This window comes from Haematobia irritans, chromosome 2, assembly GCF_050003625.1.
Source record: "Haematobia irritans isolate KBUSLIRL chromosome 2, ASM5000362v1, whole genome shotgun sequence".
Classification (NCBI taxonomy): domain Eukaryota; kingdom Metazoa; phylum Arthropoda; class Insecta; order Diptera; family Muscidae; genus Haematobia; species Haematobia irritans.
This window is the reverse complement of record NC_134398.1, coordinates 91,957,457-91,975,915: the sequence shown is the minus strand read 5'-3', so window position 1 is coordinate 91,975,915 and position 18,459 is coordinate 91,957,457. Positions and strand designations below refer to the sequence as shown.

The 18,459-nt window shown below is 28.2% G+C and overlaps 1 protein-coding gene across 4 annotated transcripts in view; it reads right to left on the bottom strand.

The window, feature by feature from the left end:
• The window catches only part of Hasp (Hig-anchoring scaffold protein), a 563,757-nt gene extending 548,613 nt beyond the window's left edge, over positions 1–15,144 (bottom strand). Inside the window, exons 1-3 of one of the 4 annotated variants that reach the window (XM_075295587.1) lie at positions 15,023–15,144; positions 14,241–14,357; positions 13,678–13,947 (exon numbers count right to left, since the gene is read on the bottom strand). In XM_075295587.1, the coding sequence (XP_075151702.1) occupies positions 13,678–13,947; positions 14,241–14,292 (322 nt within the window). In that variant the 5' untranslated portion in view covers positions 14,293–14,357; positions 15,023–15,144. The other 3 variants (XM_075295586.1, XM_075295590.1, XM_075295589.1) reach the window with 3 other exon arrangements.
• Between the last annotated feature and the right edge of the window lie 3,315 nt (positions 15,145–18,459).

The following is an 18,459-nucleotide window of genomic DNA, read 5'->3' as shown; positions in this document are numbered from 1 at the left end:
ATATACTATATATATATATATATATATATATATATATATATATATATATATATATATATGTATATATATATATATATATATATATATATATATATATATATATATATATATATATATATATATATATATATATATATATATATATATATATATATATATATATATATATATATATATATGAAGTGAAACTAGTTGTCCTGATTTATAAATACTCTTGTTTCTTTGAACTTTTTCGCTGTTCTCTCTCTCTCTCTCTCTCTCGATAGTTTGAACTCTATTATTTTGAAACACTTGGTAATTTGAACTTTTTCTCTTGTCCCTTGCGTTTCAAATTATCGAGAGTCGCCTGTATATCTATATATATATATATATATATATATATATATATATATATATATATATATATATATATATATATATATATATATATATATATATATATATATATATATATATATATTATATATATATATATATATATATATATATATATATATATATATATATATATATATATATATATATATATATATATATATATATATATATATATATATATATATATATATATATATATATATATATATATATATATATATATATATATATATATATATATATATATATATATATATATATATATATAGATATACAGGCGACTCTCGATAATTTGAAACGCAAGGGACAAGAGAAAAAGTTCAAATTACCAAGTGTTTCAAAATAATAGAGTTCAAATTATCGAGAGAGAGAGAGAGAGAGAGAGAGAACAGCGAAAAAGTTCAAAGAAACAAGAGTATTTATAAATCAGGACAACTAGTTTCACTTCATATTATTTTGAAAAAAAAATATTATTTTCTTCTTATGAGTGCTGAATAGAATTAGTCACTTGTGTCAGTTCTAAGGGCGTAGGAGCGTAGGTTATTAATAGATTTCCTTGCCTCGCTCAATGTGACTGGATTCAGCGGTTGGTATTCTTCATTTTCCTCCTTGTTTTGTCCAAATCTAAAAGTTCAGCATCAGTAAGAACTCCATAAACAAAATCCTCAAAAGTTAAATCTCCACAGTTAGGTAGAAGTCCCCACTCAGGGTTCGTACTCGAAAATATTGATAGTTCTGATAACTATGACTCATTTTCTGTTTGTCTAAACCCGCACTTTTTGAAACAGTTTTTAAGAATCTTAGGGTTGACATTTTTCCAGGCCTTATCGAGCATCGTTACTGCGGCCAAAACAGCTACATTCACCTTTTCATTTTTTTCATGCTATCCAGCACAAAAGAAACAATTTCTCTTTGGTAGAGAGTTTTACACTGAAAAAAACAGTGAACCCACAAGGAAGAAAACTTTTGGTTAATTTTAGAAAATTTGAATAGTTTTAGAAAATTTTAACTAAACAGTATTACAAACGCTGGCATCACGCCTATATCAGAAAAATAAGTAAATGTTTTTCGACAAATTAAAGAAAATTTATTAAACAAAATTAATTTTTTCACTTGTTAAATAAAATTTTGAAGTTTGAAGGAAAAAATTGGACTTCAAAATTGCAAGAATGTCTTTAGAGACATACGAAGTTCATGATGGACGCATTTGTAGTAAAAGTAACAAATTTAAAGAAATAATAAACTATTTGGTGAGAAATACGAATTTAGTAAATCTTTATGCTTAATTTGTGTATACTTTTTCCCCGTTTAAATTAACTAATGTACCCAAAAAATTATTAGAGTAAAGGAAACTTTCTCCAAATATAATAATTACATGAACTAAAATGAAGTTAAATTGGCTTTAGTGTAATAGAGAGCTCACTTTTTTAGTGTAAAGTTCTGCATAATGCCTTGGTCTAATGGCTGTATCTTTGATGTCGTGCTGGGTGGAAAAATTTCACGTGTTCCAAGGGGGTAGGTTTTTATGCACGGTGCAATTATCCATTTTTTGCGTTTTTCCTTTTTCATGTCATCGTTAACCGAGGAATCAACGACTTCAAAATAGACAGAGTAAAATAACATAAATTCAAATTATAGAATGTTGGCGAAAAAGATGCCATTCCTACGGCTTCAAATTATCAAAGTGTCAAACTCGTAACACTTTGATATGGTCTCTAACAACCATGCAAAAATTGGTCCACAATTATATATAGCCTCCATATAAACCGATCCCCAGATTTGTCCTCCGGAGCCTCTTGGAGGAGCAAAATTCATCCGATCCGGTTGAAATTTGGTATGTGATGTTAGTATATGGTCTCTTACAACCACACGCTCACAAAAAATCGCTTCTGTAACATATACTCCCAAACATATTTTGCTTCAAGCATATACATTCTTGGGTATTGCCCAAACATTTATATGTTTGATCTCTTCGAATATATAATATGTTTGAAAGCATATTGGTCTAAACAATATATGTTTGGGTAGTCTAAGTTCCAAACATTTTGTATTTTTGCATCCAAATTCAATAATGTTGTCTTCCAAAAAACAATATGTTATTATGTGAACATATAATATCTTTGGAAGCATTTTGCACCCAAAAATATTATATGTTTAAAAAAAATCTCCCAAACAATATTGTGCTCAAAATTTTATTTATTTATTTATATATTTACAATCATAATGAATTATGAAAATAAACAGGTAATCTAGGTGCTAACAACATAGGTTTTCGACCTGAATGCTCAAAATTATGTTTCTGCCCAATTGTATATTCCCCCACATCTTTCTCACTTCCACGAGATTTTTTAGTTCTTAGCACCTTTTTCTGTAATACAAACATTGTAGAAGAAATTATTCAATTGTATGATTTTTTTTATTTTAATTTTACCTATTGCCGGACGGGGATTCGAACAGCGGACCACACAGTTTGTAAGGATCAAAGAAGTAGCTGATCAATTGCCCAAGGAAAAATAAAATGTTAATTTTGTAATAACAAGCAACAACCACCAACTTAATTCAATATCGCTCCCTGTTAAATAGCGCTCCAAGCTACTAAACACATATATGTTTATAGGCTATTTCTAAATTAATATATGTTTGCATCCAAGCATATTATATTTACAAACATTTTATGTCCCAAACATAATATGTTCTAACATATTAACATATATGTCCCAAACATGTTATGCTAGTTTATGAACATTATATGCTTGCACTCAAAAATATTGTGTTTAAAAATTTGTCTTCCAAACTTATAATGTCTATAGCCAAACATATGAAAAACAGTCTTTTTCATCCGTGCAGGGCTGTGAAGCCGGAGTCTTGGAGTCGTAGTCTGAAGATTTTGCTGGAGTCGGAGTCGTAAAAATTTTGCTCGACTCCGACTCCGGCTAAATCAAATTTTTTAAAATACTTCACATTTTTGTAACTAAGCAAGTTTTTACGCAAATTAGTTTCCATTGCGTTATTCATTCGATCAATGTACAGCATGATTTTAAATGAAAATCAACTTCCAATTACGGCTATCTTTTTATGTTTCCTAGAATGTTAGACTAGCAGATGGGCTGGATCGATCCATTTTAATGCCCATATCAATTTATGTTATTTGAAATATTTCGAACGATCGAAATTAATTTTTTTTTAATTTTATTTTAAGGCCATATACATATGTGGAATATTGACAGAAATTTTTTCAAAGTTGTTTTTTATACAAAATTTTGTCAAAATGTTATTTCTATAAAAAGTTTTGTCAAAATTTTATTTCTATAGCAAATTTTGTCAAAATTTTATTTCTATAAAAAATTTATTCAAAATTTTATTACTATAGAAAATTTAGTCAAAATTTTATTTCTATAGAAAATTGAGTCAAAATTTTGTTTCTATAGAATATTTTGCAAAATTTTATTTCTATAGAAAATTTTGCAAAATTTGGTTGTTACACAAAAAGTTTTTCAAAATTTTGTTTCTATTGATAACTTTATTTCTATAATAATTTAAGTCCAAATTTTATTTCTATAGAAAATTTTGCCAAAATTTTATAGTAATAATTTTTTTTGGTCAAAATTTTGTTTCTATAGAATATTTTGCAAAATTTTATTTGCTACACAAAAATTTTTTTCAAAATTTTATTTCTATTGATAATTTTATTTCTATAAAAATTTAAGTTAAAAGTTTATTTCTATAGAAAATATTGCCAAAATTTTATAGTAATAGATTTTTTTATTAGAAAATTTGTTCAAAATTTTATTTCTATAAAAAATTTATTCAAAATTTTATTACTATAGAAAATTTAGTCAAAATTTTATTTCTATAGAAAATTGAGTCAAAATTTTGTTTCTATAGAATATTTTGCAAAATTTTATTTCTATAGAAAATTTTGCAAAATTTGGTTTGTTACACAAAAAGTTTTTCAAAATTTTGTTTCTATTGATAACTTTATTTCTATAAAAATTTAAGTCCAAATTTTATTTCTATAGAAAATTTTGCCAAAATTTTATAGTAATAATTTTTTTTGGTCAAAATTTTGTTTCTATAGAATATTTTGCAAAATTTTATTTGCTACACAAAATTTTTTTTCAAAATTTTATTTCTATTGATAATTTTATTTCTATAAAAATTTAAGTTAAAAGTTTATTTCTATAGAAAATATTGCCAAAATTTTATAGTAATAGATTTTTTTATTAGAAAATTTGTTCAAAATTTTATTTCTTTAGAAAATTTAGTCAAAATTTTATTTCTATCGAAAATTTAGTCCAAATTTTGTTTCTGTAGAATATTTTGCAGAATTTTATTTACTACACAAAAATGTTTCTAAAATTGTATTTTTATTGATAATTTTTTCAAAATTCTATTTCTATAAGAAAAAATTGTCAAATTTTATTTCTATAGCAAATTTTCTCAAAATTTTTTTTCTTACTGATAATAACTGCTATAAAAATGTATTAAAAATTTTATTACTATAGAAATATTTTTTTCTATATAAAATTTAGTCAACATTTTATTTCTATAGAAAATTTAGTCAAAATTTTGTTTCTATATGATATTTTGCAAAATTTTATTTCTATAGACAATTTGGCAAAATTTTGTTTGCTACACATTTTTTAATTGTATTTCTATTGATAATTTTTTCAAACTTTTATTTCTATAAAAAATTTTGCCAACTTTTATTTCAATTTATTCAAAATTTTATTTCTATATATTTGGTCAAAATTTGATTTCTATAGAAAATTTTGCCAAAATTTTATTTCTATAGAAAATTTAGTCAAAATTTTGTTTCTGTAGAAAATTTTGCAAAATTTTATTTCTATATAAAATTTTGCAAATTTTGTTTACTAGACACAAATCTTTTCAAAATTGTATGCTCAATGATACTCACTGCTTAGTCGAAAACTTGTAGAAATGACTCAAATTTTCAAATTTTTCAATGAATGAATCATAAATGCATTTTTGCGAAATTGTCTAAACAATTATAAATATTTCCCAAATATTGCCCGAGTTTTGTAGAAGTCTGATTTGAGATTTTATCAAAATGTAGATCTAAATACAAAGTTGTGCAGAGTATATTATAATCGGCCCGCCCGACTTTAGACTTTCCTTGCATTTTTATTTTTTGTTAAAATTGTTTTACGTCCCATAACGATAGATTTAAATTTTAAGTTTATAGGTTTTGTAGAAGTATATAGGTTAGGTTAGGTTATGTGGCAGCCCGAGGTATCAGGCACACTTAGACTATTCAGTCTATTGTGATACCACAGTGGTGAACTTCTCTCTTATCACTGAGTGCTGCCCGATTCCATGTTAAGCTCAATGACAAAGGACCTCCTTTTTATAGCCGAGTCCGAACGGCGTTCCACACTCCAGTGAAACCACTTAGAGAAGCTTTGAAACTCTCAGAAATGTCACCAGCATTACTGAGGTGGGATAATCCACCGCTGAAAAACTTTTTGGTGTTCGGTCGTAGCAGGAATCGAACCCACGACCTTGTGTATGCAAGGCGGGCATGCTAACCATTGCACCACGGTGGCTCCCTTGTAGAAGTATATACAATTTTGTCTAAATCGATTCAAATTCATGCATTTGGAAATATAAACCTTTATATAGCTCGCAACAAATTTAAAGGATTGGAGATAGTATCAATAATTTTGGTCCACAATTACATATACTGTTGGTATCTTCTCATGTTATGGTGGGTATTTATATCATTATTTTATTTATTAAACATTGCCCTAAATTTTAAATATAGAGTTCAATTGGCATCTAATGTGAAATTAAACCTTTTTTGCACACATAAATAAATAGGATACTTTATATCGATCCACTTACGGTGCCCCCACAATAGAACTACAAATTAGTGGTATTAAAATGAGATTTAGTTATATTACCGGAGTCGACTCCGGAGTCGGAGTCGAGGTGATGAAAAATGCTGGAGTCGGAGTCGGAGTCGAGCAAAATTGGCTCGACTCCACAGCCCTGCTTACAACCATGTAAAAATTGGCCCCCATATAAACCGATCCCCAGATTCTTGCAGGAGCAAAATTTATCCGATCCGGTTGAAATTTGGTACGTGGTATTAGTATATGGTCTCTCTTGGAGAAGCAAAATTCATCCGATCCGGTTGAAATTTGGAACGTGGTGTTAGTATGTGGTCTCTAACAAACACGCAAGAATTGGCCCATATCGGTCCATAATTATACGCATAAGCGTAGGAAGGCCTCTGGGGAGGGGGCTTAGACCCCCCCAGAAAAATTTTAGCCCCCCCAGAATTTGAAAACCTATTTACGATTTTCCATTTTTTTAAATAAACAAGCCCTGCCAAAAAAATCGTCGCCAAAAAAGTAATGAAAATTATCTTTTTGGATCCGGAAGTTTGGCGAAGAAGCGATGAATTTAACATGGGCTTGTCATAGGACGGAAGTCCTCCATTTCAACAGCCGTTGCACTGAATTTGCATCACTTCTTTAGGTGTGATCCGAATTCAATGTTTTGAATGTAAATTAAAAAATTCTGTTATATTTTGTCAAATAAATAATTTTTATAATTTTTTATGGATTCTAATGCTTGTCGGAAACGTTTGACCTCAAATATTTTCAAAAATGCACAAGTTTTTCAGATTGGATTTAGAATTTTTTCGACAAAATTCAATTTGTACCATTTTATGAATTCTTACTTCGTTTTTAAGGTATTTGAAACAAAAAAGTTAAAATTTCCCATTAAAAGTATGAAAAAACCAAGTTATAAAAATTGAATTTAAAGAACTTCCTGAGTAGTTAAAATAAAGAACATCATTGGGAGTACATCTTCTGGAAGTGCTTTTAAAGTTGTGTCTTTGGAAGAACTTCCAAATTTTTTTGCTGGGAAATGTGTGGAACTACTTTTACTTGCTTTATTATAAACTAGCCTTCCCGGCACTCGAAACTCGAGTGCATTGTAAGCCTTTAACGGATGGTATAAAGGTCCTAGATTATATGGAACTCTAGCGAATTCTATATCCAATTTACACACTTCGCTTTAGTTAGTTTTTAAAACAGTTTTCTCTCAATTATAACTTATATTTAAACATTGTTCTTCTATAGTGTGTGCAAGTAAAGTTAAATCGGAGTATGATATAAGTGGCGCACTATTTATACAAATGTAGCCACACTTTTTTTTTAAAGGTTTATAAAATGTAGTGTGTTTTTGGTGTTACTCATTTAAGGTCGAGTTAATCCGCTAAAATTGAGAATAAATCTATAAGAACAATAAGAAATTATAACTTTTTTGAAAAAAATATTATAACTTGGTGTGGAATGGTCCAAAGCATAAATTTCAAAAATCCGGTCCTTATTACTGTCAGGCTAACATAAAAATAATTATAAATATATATTTTTTTTTTCTTTAAAATTAAAATTATTAAAGAAAACTAACAGTGAAAAAGACTTTATAAGTTCGATAATGTGAACTTAATACCCATCTATATCGAAAACTGATAAAAAAAAAAACTATTCGCAGACACTAATTTGAAAACAATTTCCTTACTTTTAAACCAACAAAAAAATAAAATAATTTAAAATTTTTCTTCGCCTTGATAGTGTGTTTTGAAATAAAATACATTTTGAATAAAATGTACAAAATGTTTTTAATGTGAAAAACTAAAGGTTACTAAATAAAACAGGCTCCTAAAAATACACACAGATTTTCTATGATGATTTTTATAATATAATTTCCATATATTTTATTTTCGAAACCAAATTTTTAGTTAACTTAAAATTCAGGAGATTAGTATATATATTCAATATGGCTCATGTACTGAAACAATACTCTTTTATTTGTATGTGTCATCTTACCTATACAAACTTCTTTAAAGTGGCAGTGAATATTGTTTCATTATTTCATAAACAGAAAAATGGGTTTTATACACATATCATATGATTTGCACTAATAGTGTTACATGCATTTTTATTTAGCTTTAAGACTGTCTTCTCTAAATTTGGGAATTGATATTGTAATTGATTAAATTGGTGTGGAATAAGATATATGTGGCGCACAGTTTATACAATTTCCTTAGGACAATTTTGTAGAATGGAGAATTTATAGCTATTCCCAACAGTTTTGCGCAAATTTGTCACAATTTCCGGATTTTTTTAACCGATCACCTAAAATTAGTAAAAGTGCATTCGCCTCAATAATTTATATTGGAATTCAATAGAATTAGAAATAAATTTATAAAATAGTTGGAAAGGGTGAAAAAATAGTATGAGTGTGTTACACTAATTCATTCCTTACTTTATTTTCACCCAAATGACAGTTCCATCCAAAGTTTATATTAATGCATAATATTTTGAGGGATTCTATATGCAAAAATTATGACAGTCTCCTTCGATATATTATTCGAATCGCAATCGCCATTAATCTTGAAAACCTATTCAAAATTTTGTATTTTAAAACCAAAAAATTTTATTAACATTCTTACATTTCACTCCCACAACCACAGTCCTCTCATCACAGTACTGTGAATAGTATTTAGCTATATAACACCAAATGTTATTATTCCTATTTCGGTAATACGCTCATTTCTCTATTAATGTTGTACCAATGACTCTGAAACTGTATCAATGGTCGCATAACAAAAGCCAAACAAATACAACAACCAGCATAAAAATAAATCCATTCTTGGGTACGATCGTCTCCAAATTAGAATAAGGCCTTAGTTTGGTTTAATTGTGCCCACTCAATAATTTTGGAAAGTACACTCAAAAAGGGGGCGCTAATTTCTACTGAACTCTATTTTAGTTCATAAAGATTAGTTGATTTTAGTTAAATTTTGCCCAATGTGAGTAAATGTTCCTTTGATGAATAATTGTTTGCTTATTTTGTTGGCGTGTACTAAAATAAAAAAAATATACAAATATAGTACATAATTTTACTAAAAAATAAAATAGTTCATATTTTGCTAAAATGGGAGAAGTTTTCTTACATTGAGTTAAATTGAGTCTCTCAAATGAGTATATTTTACTAAAATTTTATCTGTTTTGAACTTCGTACAGCGCTAAAGACATTTTAACAATTTTAAATCTAATTTTTTTCCTTCAACATATGAAATGATCTTAAACAACAGAAAAAATATAATAAATTGTAATGAATTTTCTTCAATTTGACAAAAAGTGTTAACTTATTTGTAACATGTTACAATTAAAAAAATTAGCTAAATTTTCTAAAATAAAATGTTATTCTCTTTTACATGTTTATTCTCTTTAACACGTTTTTCTAGGAAAAGTTTAAGAAAAATGATAATTTTTGAAGAAAAAATTTTAGGGAAATTAATTTGCTCTTATCCAAAATATACCCCCATTGTAACAACCATATATCCGTATATGGCATCCCTATAGCAGCAGGCTTAAATAAATTTAAATTAAAATAATGTAATTTATGTTTCTAAATTTTCTTGAATAAAATAAATATAATATTACTTTCAAAAATTACTATTTCTATCGCCTTTGGAAATATATAGGGCTAACTGATCACTTTACTACGTAAAACATAAAACCACACTCCCCCACCCACCCTATCTATTACCATCTTACAATCCTATTATTCTCATTGCTTTAGCTCCCAATCAACTCTCACATTATCACTCTCAAACTTACTCTCCCCCATGTCAGCATAGCAAAAGCCAAACAAAATGTAACACACACACGCACCCACACGCTACAACAAACCAAACAACAACTCTCTCGCTCTCACTCTCAAACTACAACACAACAACAACAACAACGTCAATAATTTTAGAAAAATGCAATTTTCACCTCGAAAAATATATCTACAGAAAATTACCTTTCATTTGATACCAAATTTATCGCATAATACCCCCGCACACGACCACAATATGTACCCAAAAAAGTTATTTTGATGTCTATTTTTTTATTCATTTTTATGTAACAAAACATTAATTGAAATATAAATAAATGAAATATAAATTTTTAGCTAGGGGGGCTATAGCCCCCCCTAGGAAAATTGTCTAGCTACGCTAATGATTATACGTAGCCCCAATATAAACCGATCCCCAGATTTGTGCTCCGGAGCCTCTTGGAGGAGCAAAATTCATCCAATCCGGTTGAAATTTGGAACGTGGTGTTAGTATGTCTCTAACAAACACGCAAAAACTGGTCCATATCGGTCTATAGTTATATATAGCCCATCACCAATCACACAAAAATTGGTCCATATCGGTTCATAATCATGGTTGCCACTCGAGCCAAAAATAATCTACCAAAATTTTATTTCTATAGAAAATTTTGTCAAAATTTTATTTTTATGGAAAATTTTGCCAAATTTTATTCCTATAGAAAATTTTGTCAAATTTTATTTCTATAGAAAATTTTTTTATTTTTATTTCTATAGAAAATGTTGTCAAAATTTTATTTCTATTGAAAATTTTGTCAAAATTTTATTTCTATTGAAAATTTTGTCAAAATTTGATTTCTATAGAAAATTTTGTCAAAATTTTATTTCTATAGAAAATTTTGACAAAATTTTATTTCTGTAGAAAATTTTGTTAAAATTTTATTTCTATAGAAAATTTTGTTAAAATTTTATTTCTATAGAAAATTTTGTTAAAATTTTATTTCTATAGAAAATTTTGTCCAAATTTTACTTCTATAGAAAATGTTGGCAAAATTTTATTTTGTCAAAATTTTATTTCTATAGAAACTTTTATCAAAATTTTATTTCCATAGAAAATTTTGTTAAACATAATTATATACGTATTTAATCGGCCTTTTTTAGTTTAATATATACCACATATGGACTACCTTGCAATTTAGACGACGGTGTTAGGAAGTTTTAAGATACCGAACTTACGGCCGTATATACTTGTTTTTTTTTATTTAATTTATCGAGTTCAAGGGCTTCAAATAATCAAGAGATTCAAATTAACGAGTGTCAAATTATCGAGAGTCGACTGTATAAATTCCCCCCCCCCTCCCCCCCCCCCACAAAGTATAATTAAGCAGTGGTGTTGCAGGAAATCCCCAACAGTGCATTAAATATAAATGTGATAAGATCAATACCTCAGGACCTTTGAGGTTATTAAGTCATAACCAGAGTTTTACCAAGTTTCAGGGAGTTTATAGCTTTTATAACTTCACTGTTACAGAAGTTTGTTATAAGCAAATCGAGTTGGTGAGTTTGATCTACAAAATATTGGATATATTCTGGAGTTTCTTCATAACTGTTGAGAGTGAATACTTTATACAAATGATCAGCGAATGTCTCTACTTTTCCAGTGTTGCTTTTGGTCTATCTGTCGCCACTCTTTCCAAATGGATAAATTATTATATTGGTCAGATTTAGTTTATTAGTAATTTTTCACAATGAATAGTATAACTCAACTTTGTTGGTCCAACATTGAGAATTTCCGTCTCAATTCTGTTTGTAAATAGAACTTTTTTGAGTTCGGTTTTCTTAAGGAAACATGCAAAAGAATCGATAATAATAACTCACTGAACTTTTGTTAGCAAATGTTGCAATGCATTTCTTATGGATAGCGGAAATTTCCTCATGAGGTGCATACCGACCTTAAAAATGTATATTATTTTAAGCGCCAAGAAATCAAACGCAAAGATCTTAATTTATCCAATTATATAGTCTTTAATTGGATAAATTAAGATCTATTGTTCCGATATTCGGAGTCGCATATCAAAAGATTTTTTTATAAAAAAAAAATCGAGATACACTGAGACTAAAATCCAAATTCCATTTGAATTTTCATTAAATATTGTCAAATTTTAAGTTTGTATGTTTTAGGATTATAAAAATATCGCCAAACAAATATGTAGCGATTCCGAATATCGGAACATGGGAGATTATCTAATAATAGAAATTTTTACAATATATAGGGCACTCGGATATTATACAGAGATATCTAGAGTTTCAATAACACTACGTTATGGACTTTTTTGTGCCACTACTAAATATGTTTTGAAATGAAAAAAGGTATGTAACCGAAATACTTGGGTGTACATCGTCACATATTTATTGAAGATATGGCAATTATGTTTAAGTTAAATTTAATTTAAGTTATATAACACATGGGAACAGTGGTTCTGTTGATTAAGATCTGAATATTTTTTTAAGGTTATTTGAGACGCTGAATCCAAATCTGCAGTAGGTTTTTTCTATCAGCTCGACTTTTCGAGATCCGCTACATATATTGTAATAACTTGAAAACAGCAGTTAAGTTTCTAACTAGCATATGGAATACATACGCAAGATGACAGATATGTAGATATCACGGTTTAAAAGTTCGTTAGCTAACGTAGCACTAACGGAGCTTCATGAAAATAGGGGTTAGAATCATAAAAAACTAACTTATTACACACATTAGAAAATGTTATTTTTGTATGGAAATCGCGATTTATATCAATTCAGTAAATTGTGAACCAAATCAAAAATTGTGCACCGATTGTAATCAAATAAAAACTCATTTTATTCGAAACATATTTAACTAACTGTTTCTAGACCAAAACTGTCCCATTTTTATTTTTAGGAATTTTTAAAGACCAAATTTTTGTTTGTTAAAATTTTTAATATTTTGTTAAAAATTTCAATTTTTTTTTTCAAAACTTGAACGATATCTCTAAAACTACTTGAATTGATTTATTTTTTAATGTAATATGTTGAACCGTTTTCAAGTTATTCCAATATATGTAGCGGAAGTGCCTTAATTTTGAACATAACGGTATATCTCGAAAAGTCGTGCCAATAGAAAAAAAAACAAGTGCAGATTGGGATTCAGCGTCCGAATTACTAAAAATTTACTATAAACTTCAAATCAACAAAAAAATTCAATTTTGTTCCCCTGTGTGATAGATGTGATCATAAAGGACCATTTTTTCCATAAAACTTCCCAAAAATATAATTGCTAAAATGGAAGTTGGAAAATCCCGTTCCGCGAAAAATATCCTACTTCTAAGTCGAGCTCTACTCGAAGTTTATCTCAATGGCTTGCATTAGGTACTACCAAATTGTTTATTGATTTGGGACGTGTTCAACTGTTTAAATACGCTGACGGCTTTGTCTTTTTATCAAACTCTAACATTGTAGTTTTCAGTAAGGGAAGTAGATTAAGGGGAATTCGAGACTGGTTTTGCGAATATACACTTTCAAGACAATATTTAGGCAGTCTGATTTGATTTTCTTCCATATTTGTTTATTTTTTAAATGCATTATAAATAAAATCTGTTCTCATTTAATCTAAACTCAAAATAGTGTTATCGTTACCTGGTTTTATGCAGGACATGCCACAAACACCATCGCACAAACATTTCTTCTTCTTGCTTTTGCAATCCTCGTCAGATGAGCACTTTCTCAAACATTTCTGACCCAGTAATGTGGCCTGTTCCTCATCTCTAGGACATTCAGTTGATGGGGAGTTCCGTGGGTTCTTGTAAATTCGCCCATCGTCATCAGCTTCCGATGATTCGTCATCATCCCAATCATCATCCTCATCATCTTGCGGGACTTCGGTTTGGGCAAGGGGAACAGAAAAAACTAAAACAAAACGTTCATGAAATAGCAGGGATGTTTTAACATTGACCTATATATCTGTATAACAATTGACATGTTCATTGTATGCAGTGCACATACGTTCGCACATGTGGTATTTACAAACATAGACATACGTTTGCTTTTAATTAAATCTGCAGTCAGATTCGAATGACTTCCACATGGAACTTGCGCAGATTAGTCTTACATAAGATACATACATTCCACACTTTGCACAAAATTGTAAATTAAGAAAAAAAATTTATCTCTTTACCCACTTTCACATGGTATATGCTCACCTTTATAACAAAATATACTTATAATTAAAGTATGAAGTAGAAAACGATTCATAGCACTGACATATATTTTCCACAACTATTGACAACAGTTTCTTAATACAGAAATATCAATGTCTCCTATGAAGATAATAAAATGTATTTGTTTCCAATTATTGCAAGTCTTTTTGTAGTTTTAAATTGTTTGTATTGCGATATAAAGGAAACACAACTTCATTTCAACCGAACACTACGAGAGAACTAAATGTATAATCGTACAGATTTGTGTATCGGCACATTCCGTTTGCTGTACTATCTGACAGCTCTGTTGCAAATAATCAAAATATTATCCCCAAAGCATTCGCATTAAGATGAACGTATTGGACTCTAAGCTATGAAGGATGTATACGAGTGATGAGAACAGAGAAAATTTTGATTTCGCGAGAGTCCATGTGGTTCCTCTCTTTCTGCAATTTGAGAAAATTTAGTCGTATTTGGAATTGTTAAGAAACAAGTGTATTTTCATATTTATTTCTTTACTGCAGGTTTCAATGGTTACTTTGAAGATTGTATATTTGCATAAATTGCATGACATAAACTTAAAACTCCCATTTGATTTGTTAATTTGCATTTGTTTCTAAAAAGAATTTTTGTATTTCTCTATTAATCATGGCTGCTCATTGTAAGTTTCTTCTTCAGCATAAGTGGTTTTTCACAAAACAACATAATATTTTTCGGAAAAAATATAAATATTCCCACTTCCTTTGCATTTCTAATATATTTTAAACACCATCTGATAATACAACCTTCTCGAAAGATTGTTGAAGCGAGACTGAACAATGTTTTGAAAATCTACTTTTATTTTGTTAAATATTAAACTACCAATTGCAGGCTCCTGCTTCATGTGAAAGCGCTTGCTGGTGCGAGAGCAGACACGTAGTCCTTCATGTTTTTTTTTCTCCTTTACAGTTATTTCCACCACCAGCAGAGGCAGTGCTTTATGTTTACATTCAGAGATGTATGTGAAATAGCTCCGTTCGCGTATTCCAACCTTTCACACATACGTAATACCTATGGAGTTCCCGCAATATTAGTAAAATTAAAGATGAAAAAACGAAATAGACTAAGAAGTTTGTCTATGATAATGATGAAAAAATAGGTTCAAAGACAAATTACAGAAACTATGGCGAATAATTTAATGTAATAACAACTTCTAATGGTCTGTACTACATTCGTGGTATCTAAAAATTTGGCAAATGTGAGAACATTTTTTTATTTTAATTATTTCTTTGGTTTTAGTACATCTCAAGGTCATAAATAAAAAACTCCACATGTTTTTATTTGAGTCTATTTATTAAAGCCAATATTTCAATTTGACATCAATCAATTAATCTTCATTTATTTTGTTTACTTTAATGACGTGAACTAAAAATGAAAAAACTATATATACAACTGAAGTACACAATTTTACTAAATATGACAATAGTTCATATGGTCCTAAAGTGAATGAAGTTTGCTTGAATTGAGTTCATAAGTTTCTCAAATTAAAAAGTTTGCTCTGTGTTGAACTTCGTATAGCACTAAAGACGTTTTGAAAAATTTTTAATTCCAATTTTTTCTTCAAAAATACAAAATTTTATTAAACAATAGAAAAAATTTTATTATTTGTATTAAATTTTCTTCAATTTTACATAACAGATAAACTTGTTGCATGTTGCAATTATTAAAATATTTTAGTTACAGTTTTCTAATATAAACCTTTTCTTCTTGGTAGGTTGACTTTTTTCGGGGTATATACACGCAGAAAAGAAACATGATTGTCACAATCATATTCGAAGAGCAAAATAATATGATAGGAGCTATTTTTGCGGCGACCATGTAACATTTTAACCTGCAACCATGTTGGCTCAGTGAATATGGTTCTAAGAAAAATGTAATTGTCCTCATCTAAAATGTTATTATATTGATAAAAAGAATTTTGTTTGAATGAAAAGACAATGGTCACGATTTAAAATGTTATTGTATTCATTAAAAATGTTTTTCTCTTAGTTAAAAGAACATGGTCACAGCCTAAAATGTTTTGATCTTTATGAAAAAACTTTTTTCATCGTCGAAAAAAGGACGCCACTTGAAAAAAGAAAACACAAAATTAACTTTGTTTGTTTTTATTTATTTATAAACTAATTCATTGTTTATTTGTATTTATAATGCCGTTCAAGCAAACATCATATATTTTTACACACTCTATTTTATTTCAATTTCAACAATAAGTAATTATTCCATATTTACATCGTGCCCATCAAATGTACAAACGCAGACATCATGTAACTGCAAATAAAAATAAATGATACCATATAGCAAAATGCAGAACAAAAAACAGGTACATTTTTTCAATTACACTTTCCGTTTTTGTGTTCACATAAAACCACGTGCCACTTTTGAATAAATAAATTAACACAAAACACAGTACATCCCTATTCTCCGTCCATTCCAAGAAACAATCAACACACGACTGACGCGCAAAATGAAAATCGTGTGTACCTGCTCAATGTTTTTATAAAATTCTTTTCGCTGCAAACAAGTTAAAAAATTAAATGGTCACGAAAAAATGTAAATGGTCTTTATGGCCATGTAATGGTTCAAGACATGTCTATACTTAACCAATAAAAATACTTTTTTCCCTATAAAAAAGTAAAAACAATTAATGGTCAGGTACATGATTTTCCCGACCATTTAATGGTCTCAAATTCTATCATTTAAATGATAGAACATGTTTGCGGTATTTGAGAACCATTCAAATGCTTACTGCCACCATACATTTTTCTCCGCTCGAAAACTATTTGTACAAAGACAAAATATATATATATATATATATATATATATATATATATATATATATATATATATATATTATATATATATATATATATATATATATATATATATATATATATATATATATATATATATATATATATATATATTATATATATATATATATATATATATGTATATATATATATATATATATATATATATATATATATATATATATATATATATATATATATATATATATATATATATATATATATATATATATATATATATATATATATATATATATATATATATATATATATATATATATATATATATATTATATATATATATATATATATATATATATATATATATATATATATATATATATATATATATATATATATATATATATATATATATATATATATATATATATACCAGAATTTCACCACGACCCAGAATATATATACTTTAGAGCTCTCCTGGTTGAAGAATATTCAAGACAGGACCGGATACGATGACGAAACTTATTTAACGCCACCAGAAATAGAGAACTACCGAATATTATATATATATATATATATATATATATATATATATATATATATATATATATATATATATATATATATATATATATATATATATATATATATATATATATATATATATATATATATATATATATATATATATATATATATATATATATATATATATAATATTCGGTAGTTCTCTATTTCTGGTGGCGTTGAATAAGTTTCGTCATCGTATCCGGTCCTGTCTTGAATATTCTTCAACCAGGAGAGCTCTCTTCTTCCTCTGCAGGGTTTCCCTCGATTTTCCCTTTGAGAATTGCTTGTACTCGTATTAGTTTGTATTTATCATTTCCCATGATGTGTCCGAAATATGCTATTTTTCTATTTTTATACCCTCCACGATAGCATGGGGGTATATTAACTTTATCATTCCGTTTGTAACACATCGAAATATTGCTCTAAGACCCCATAAAGTATATATATTCTGGGTCGTGGTGAAATTCTGAGTCGATCTAAGCATGTCCGTCCGTCCGTCTGTTTAAAGCACACTAACTTCCGAACGAAACCAGCTATCGACTTGAAACTTTGCACAAGTAGTTGTTATTGATGTAGGTCGGATGGTATTGCAAATGGGCCATATCGGACCACTTTTACGTATAGCTTCCATATAAACCGATCCCCAGATTTGTTTGCGGAGCCTCTAAGAGAAGCAAATTTCTTCCGATCCGGTTGAAGTATGGTACATGGTGTTAGTACATGGTTTCTAACAACCATGCAAAAATTGGTCCACATCGGTCCATAATTATATATATATAGCCCTAATATAAACCGATCCCCCGATTTGGCTTGCGGAGCCTCTAAGAGAGGCACGTTTCATC